Genomic DNA, 7,728 nt, shown 5'->3' on the forward strand with positions numbered 1-7,728 from the left:
GATTTTTAATAAAGATTCTTCATATTTCATTGGTAGCTTACTGTTGTAAGAATTTTATGAACATGAAAATGCTACAAGTATAAGGTGTGTTATGAGAATTTATAGAACAAGTATTCTATAGAAACTCAACAAACTGTTAAAGATGGAGAAGAGAAGATGTTAAAAATTTGAAACAAATTTAATCCATGCATACAATCGTTTCAAACAGCAATATTAACATGTAAATAACATGGTAGAAAAATTAGAAACTAATTTAATTAAAATTAAATTAATTACATATTACTGTTCTCTTCAGAGTGAAAAAAGAATACATAAAAAAATAATATTATTATTAAGGAAGTGATTTTTTTAAAATTCTCAATCGCAGAATAATGCTAATAATATAGCCTGAACAGGATAAACTATCCCTATGAGAGTGTCTCATAAAGAGAGATTTATATATCTTAATTTGCAGAGGAATTTGTAGTGGGTAGTTTAGCTTAATCGGTCAAAGCATTGTGACATGTAATGACGGGGATGTGAGTTCGAGTCCACAGCTAACCACCTACACTTTTCTCTGCAAAATAGGGATAGTTTATCCTGTTCAGGCTATATTATTAGCATTATTCTGCGATTGAGAATTTTAAAAAAATCACTTCTTTAACTTTCTAAAAGACATCTCAACACTTCTAAAAGCAAGCTTCGTTTGTTCATTTACGTTTGTCGTAATTTGAATTTAAAATATTATTATTGTTATAGAAGACTTGATGGAGTGAGTATCACTTAACATATTCAGATATACATATTATCCTTATGAAAGATTAAGAGCATGCTAAGATAGTGCTGTTGAGTCTAGTTGTATATGTATTACCCTACTTGGAAACAGGTAAGAGTTGGCAACAGGATGAACATCTGAGTGTAGAAAATCTACCTCAACAAATTCCTTCTGATCCATGCAGGCATGAAAAAGTGGACATTATAAAGATGATGATGATGATGATATTTTAGAAAAGCTTTGTGAACTTACTTGTACTTAGGAAGCCATTGACTTATAGGAAATTTCTGTTTCAATGAAGATATGCTGCAACATTTTGAGTAGTGCTTCTTCACAACATCTTTCCAGCTTGGTGAAACAGGAACTGGAGTCGGCAGGAGGCGGGTAAATTCTGAGTTCATTTCCCACGACTGTTCAACATTGGTGAGAAAAGGAGAAATATTGCTGTTAATCATTGTAATGCAATGTTAGGAATTTGGGCATCCAGTACCAAAGCAAATAGCAGAGCAAAGATTATTATAAGATGCAGCTATTTGTTGCCAGTCAACTGACTGTGAAGAGCAGAGGTTCTCAATCAGGCTCCATATGACCTTTGGAGTTGGGGGTCCATATAAGGGTTTTTTTTGTTAAAATTTATGTGCAATAAATTATTTATACCTCTTCAATGCACCAAATATATTAATTCTTTTTTTAAATGCAATTCCTAATAATATTTAATTCTGAAAATGTAATGAGACTTAAACATCATGGCTGTGTGGCACCTTGGGCAAGTGTCTTCTACTATAGCCTCGGGCTGACCAAAGCCTTGTGAGCAGATTTGGGAGACGGAAATTGAAAGAAGCCTGTCGTATATATGTATATGTATATATATATATATATATGTGTGTTTGTGTGTCTGTGCTTGTCCCCCCACCATCACTTGACAACCGATGCGGGTGTGTCTACGTCCCTGTAACTTAGCGGTTCAGCAAAAGAGACCAATAGTATAAGTACTAGGCTTACAAAGAATAAGTCCTGGGGTCGATTTGCTCGATTAAAGGTGGTGCTCCAGCATGGCCGCAATCAAATGACTGAAACAAGTAAAAGAGTAAAAGAGTATCAAATGGATATGAGGGCCTCCTCCTCACTGTTAGGAGCCACAAGCACTTTCACACACATGTACACACACAGCAGAAACTTCTGCCTATCAAATTCAACCACAAGGCTTCAGATGGCCTAAGGTTATAGCAGAAGACACTTGCCCAAGGTGTCACACATGTGGCTGAGATGCAAACTTCCTACCCACACCATGCCTGTGCCTATAAAATGTATATACATCTGGGTAAAATAAGAAACAAAGGTGTCTATGGGTAAAAAAAATGGTTCAGGCCACTGGTATAGAGCTTCAGTTCAGTAATTTGACTTGCTACAAATAGCAGCTAATTCCCCCTCAACACCTCAATCTCTGAAAAGGCTAAATGGATACATTATGTAATTTAGTACCAGAAATCCCAACTAAAAATAAATAAATAAAAGACGGGATGATCTTAAATGGAATACCTCTGGTTATTATAAGTCATCTGACTATTATAAGTGATCCTAACTTTACACTCAAACTGGTGAACTACAGGACTTTTTTGTTTGTATGGGACTCAAAGAACATCATTGTTGCTCAAGTGGTGTCAGCATGACAGCAAACACAAACACACATGCACACGCATGCATGCATGCACGCATACACACACACACACACACACACAATGGGCTTTCATCTTTCTTTTGTCTACTGAATTTCACTCAGAAAGCATTGGTCAACTTAAGGCAATAGTAGAAGACACTTGTCTAAAACACCACCTAACTGTGGGATTGAACCCAAGACTACATAGTTGTGAAACAAACTTCTTAACCACACAGCTATTGGCTCTCACCGGTAATAATGAAATGACCTGGTATAAGTTACCCAGATGAATGTAATATCATCTATGTGGCTGCTTGATTTATTAGAAACAGTAGCCAAATCTCCCTTAAATCACATGTGACCGTCTTAAAAAATGGAAAGATACTTTGAACAATGTAATCATAGATATACAGAAAGATGGAATGGTCACAGTTAGAATGCCTTCAATCATAGGTCTATTTGATTTAAGGCTATCATGCGGCTAAAAAAGAATAACATAAGACAATGATGGGGCCTCTATGTAGTCACCTGGTTTGCAAGAAATAGCAACCAAATCTTCCCCAAATCACACCCAACCTTCTTGAAAAAAGAAGTATATTTAATTCTGGATATATTACATTTGTCATGGTTTGAATGCTTTTGTTATATCTTTATCCAGCTGGACCTGGCCTGGGATTCGAAACTAGGAGAGAGATTAACTGTCTGCGTTGTAGAATCAGATAACATCATGAGGTGTTACTGCACACAAACCTCAGTTACCTAAAACATATGGTGAGCTCAAATTCCTTAGGAGATAAATTAAAAGCCTCAAAGCATGAGTTCAAAAGCTTGAATGAGAAACTCCATTTTTGAAAATACTTGTTCCTGATTTAGACACATGGCCAATAATTCTGATTCAGGCATAAGGTGAAAGGATTAGTTAAACCACTGTTTCCAGCATCTAAATAGTAGTGAATTAGTTGATACCATCGCACCCACTATTAATTAGAAGTGGACTAGTCAGTAACATCACCCCTAGTGTTTAGCTCATACTTTATTTCATCAACCAGGAGGGATGAAGGGCAAAGATGACCTCAACTGAATTTGAACTCAAAACATAAAGACTGGAAGAAACCACAAAGTGTTTTTGCTAATGCTCCAACAATTCTCCTAATCCATCAATCTTTCATTACTGAAATTAATAGCATTTGTAAAACTGATATGTCCCGCATTATGATGACATAACTTTGTCGTCTGCGCGACTGACATGTATGGCGTACCTCACCAACTGACACCACCACAACACTTCCTGCCTTTGAGATTCTTTTTCTTTCACACAATTATTTTTCTGTTCAGAATGCCGCAAGTAGTACCAGTCTACATTGATTACTGGTAGCGCTACTAACATATAGTGACCTGACTTAAATCCTTCACATGGACTAATTATTATTATTTTTTCTTCCAAAGAGAATAATCTCTCTCTTCAGAATGCCGCAGGTAGTACCAGTCTACATTGTTTACCAGTAGTGCTACTAACACATAGCGGCCTGACTAAATTCTTTCACACACACTTATTATCATTTTTTTCTTCCACACAGAATTATTTTTCTCTTTAGAATGCCGCAGGTAGTGCTAGTCTACATTGTTTAGCAGTAGCGCTACTAACACATAATGACCTGACTAATATCCTTCTCATGGACTTATATTATTTTTCATTGTGTGTAGTTCAGTTCTGTGTTAGAGTTCCAGTTTTATCAGACGTTCTTTCTTCATAATCTTTTTTCAACAGAATTTATATATTTTTCACTGTGTGTAGTTCAGTTTTGTGTTAGAGATCCAGTTTTTCTTTCACACAGAATTATTTTTCTCTTCAGAATGTCTACATTGTTTACCGGTAATGTTACTAACACATAGCGACCTGAGTAAAATCCTTCTTCAAATTTCTCAGTGTGTGTAGTTGTGGTGTCTTCTTACATGGTCTGTCTGTGTTGTATCTTATCTGCCACTACATGTAGTTCGACTCCTCATTGCCACTGATATGTCCTGCATTATGACAACATAACTTTGTCGTCTGCATGACTGGCCTGTGTGGCGTACCTCGCCAACTGACACTCTTGCTGTGTCTGTCCATTATTTATCAGTAGTGGAACCGCCCACTTCTCACTTGGGGGTGTCTGCCACAACAGAAACATTGTTCATGATACATCTACATACAAAGTATAAAAGAGAATGGAAATATATAGGATTTCAATTTTAAAAAAAATATGGTAAAAAGGAGTAAAAGGGTAAAAGAGTAAAGACTCCCCTCAGTCGTGAGTGACCATGGGATTGCACTTAGAAAGTTACCCTCCAAAGCACAAATTCATGCAAGGTTGTTTGTGGAAGACCAGCAGTGTTGGGGGTGCCAGCACTTCAATAAGTAAGAAATTATACAGACAGTTGATTAAGAGGTGGGGAAGAGGCAGTTATGAGAGTGTGAGGGGGAGTGTACCAGATGGTTAGAGATGGGGTAAAAATGAATGTAGTGAGTGATAAACAGGAATGGAGGTGCAGCTTGATAGGAAATATCAGTACTGGCAGAGGGTAAGAAGAGAGACTGAGAAGGAGGGAGGGAGAGAGAGAGAGAGAAAGAGAGAGAGAGAAAGTGAGTGAGAGAGAGACAGACAGAAACAGAAAGACAAGGGAGAGAGAGAGAGAGAGACAAACAGACTGAGGGAGAAAGACAAGGAGAGAGAGAGAGAGAGAAAGAGAGAGGGAGAAAGAGAAGTGTCGGGTGGGAGGAAGACCTGGATTTGTGATAGTTATCATTGTTATCATGTTGGTGGACAAGTTTACCTTGAGTGAATGCCTGTATATGTGTGAGAGTACGAATGTGTTACAGCTACAGTATCTCATTTCGTCATATGAGCTAATGATAATAAACTAATTGAACTAAATGACACATATGTTAGTTATTAGAACACACACACACATACACATATACATGCTAGGTTACAAATAGAAAATAGAGGAGTCAAGTCATTAGGCAGAATATAGTATATATAATATATATGTTCATACACACACACACACTCTCACACAGACAGAGGCTTCCAACAAGCCAATTACTGGTTCATTGCATTTATGATGGAGAGAGTCATTAACTCTTTAGCATTTAAACTGGCCATATCCAGCTCAAATATTCCACCTGTTTTATATTCAAACTGGCCAGATCGGGCATGTCACACCTACCGTGCAATGTCATTCTGAGAATAAACAATCACATCATTAAAATCTCAAAGCTACAAGATACTCTCTTTACTCTTTTACTTGCTTCAGTCATTTGACTGTGGCCATGCTGGAGCACCACCTTTAGTCGAGCAAATCGACCGCAGGACTTATTCTTTGTAAGCCTAGTACTTATTCTATCAGACTCTTTTGCCGAACCGCTAAGTTACGGGGACTTAAACACACCAGCATCAGTTGTCAAGCGATGTTGGGGGGACAAACACAGACACACACACACACACACACACATATATATATATATATATATATATATATATATATATACACACATATACATATATATGACGGGCTTCTTTCAGTTTCCGTCTACCATATCCACTCACAAAGCTTTGGTTGGCCCGAGGCTATAGTAGAAGACCCTTGCCCAAAGCGCCACACAGTGGGACTGAACCCGGAACCATGTGGTTGGTAAGCAAGCTACTTACCCCACAGCCACTCCTACGCCTATGATAATACATGATTAATTCAAAACAATGAGAATAAATAAGCAGAGTAATCTGAATGCTCAAGAGTTAAGGATTATCTGCACATCTCAGGTAGAACAAATATCGCATGAAGTCTCATTTGAAAGCATTTACAAGGGTGGGTCAAAAAATCCATAGGCTGAATATGAAAAAGTGATGTTTAGAGCAACATGAAAAAACATTTGGTTGGGAAGCAGTATTGCAGTGATGATGATGTCATATCTGCTGTTGACTTTTTTGACCAACAGGATGAAAGCTTCTCCGCTAACGGAATCCAAGAACTGTAATACTGATGGAAGTAGTGTGTGGACCTCAAAGGGGACTGTGTTGAAAAATAGACCTCATTTGGACATATTTAATGAGAGTATCTTGGTCAGCCTATGAACTTTTCAGCTGACACTTATAGTTTACCAGCTTTCTTGACAATGTTTACATCTTTTCCCATATACATTATAGATAGATAGATAGATAGATAGACAGATAGATACATGCATACATATATACACACAAACAAATACACATACACACAGAGAGATTGTTTGGACAACCTGTCATATGATGAAAGCATGATGGAAAGCATCAAGTCCATTCTTTTCGGTGGTTTCTATTAGAGAGGATGATTAAAGCTTTTTTTTTTACAAAAAAAAGCCATTCCAAAAAAGGAAGGAACAAATGGGACCAGCATATGGCAGAAAGAAATCTTCAGTCTTGATAGTGACAACCGTTTTAGTGCTCGTGCACATAAGAATGCACCCAGTTCATGCTGTAGGGTGGTTGATAATGATTTCAGGTTCAGTCACACAGTGCAACACCTAGGGCAAGTGTTTTTTACTATAGCCCTGAGCCAGCCAATGTGTTTTTAGTGAATTTGGTAGACATAGACTGTATGGAAGCCATGTGTGTGTGTGAGTGTGTGTGTGTGTGTGTGTGTGTATGTGTGTGAGTATGTATGTTTGTGTGTGCGTCTCTCTCTGTCTCTTCATGTCTGTGCTTGTTGCACTCCTTTCCCACCACTACCTGACAATCAGTGTTGGTTAGTTTGCACCCCCATAACTTAGCAGTTTGGCAATAGAGACTAATAAAATAAGTACCAGACTTAAAGAATAAGAACAGGCTGGGGAACAAATTGTTTGACTAAAAAACCCTTCAAGGCAGTACCCTAGAATGGTCACAGTTCCATGAGAGAAATAAGTAAAAGATAAGATTCTACACCTAGCAAAAGAAAAAGGAAACCTCATTGATCACAACTGAAATACTTTTGATTACAGGTCTGTTCAGTCAGGTATTACAACAATGACAACAGTTACAAATCACTGACTTTTGAATGGACACTGTTCAGATTCAAAGACATTCCATGTTTTCTCATGGATTATGTATTATTAAAGTAAGAAAAGTCTTTTATTTCAAGTACAACAATGACAATGTTCTTGTTTTATTTTGAAAATGCTATAATCTACTCCATAATCCACTTAATGCTTCTTTAGTAAATGATTAAAGTTAGGGTGGCATACTAAAGAATCATAAAATTGTTAAAATACTCAAAATGTTTACACACACACACACACACACACACACACACACATACA

General features: G+C 37.3%; 1 protein-coding gene across 1 annotated transcript in view; it reads right to left on the reverse strand.

The window, feature by feature from the left end:
- LOC106881254 (sodium-independent sulfate anion transporter-like) overlaps positions 1-7,728 on the reverse strand; it is a 156,592-nt gene that overhangs the window by 133,042 nt on the left and 15,822 nt on the right. Inside the window, exon 2 of the mRNA XM_052969848.1 lies at positions 1,007-1,164. Within this exon, the coding sequence (XP_052825808.1) occupies positions 1,007-1,164 (158 nt within the window). The remainder of the gene's footprint in view (positions 1-1,006; positions 1,165-7,728) is intronic.

The sequence above is a fragment of the Octopus bimaculoides genome, chromosome 1 (genome assembly GCF_001194135.2).
Source record: "Octopus bimaculoides isolate UCB-OBI-ISO-001 chromosome 1, ASM119413v2, whole genome shotgun sequence".
In the NCBI taxonomy this organism is placed as follows: Eukaryota; Metazoa; Mollusca; class Cephalopoda; order Octopoda; family Octopodidae; genus Octopus; species Octopus bimaculoides.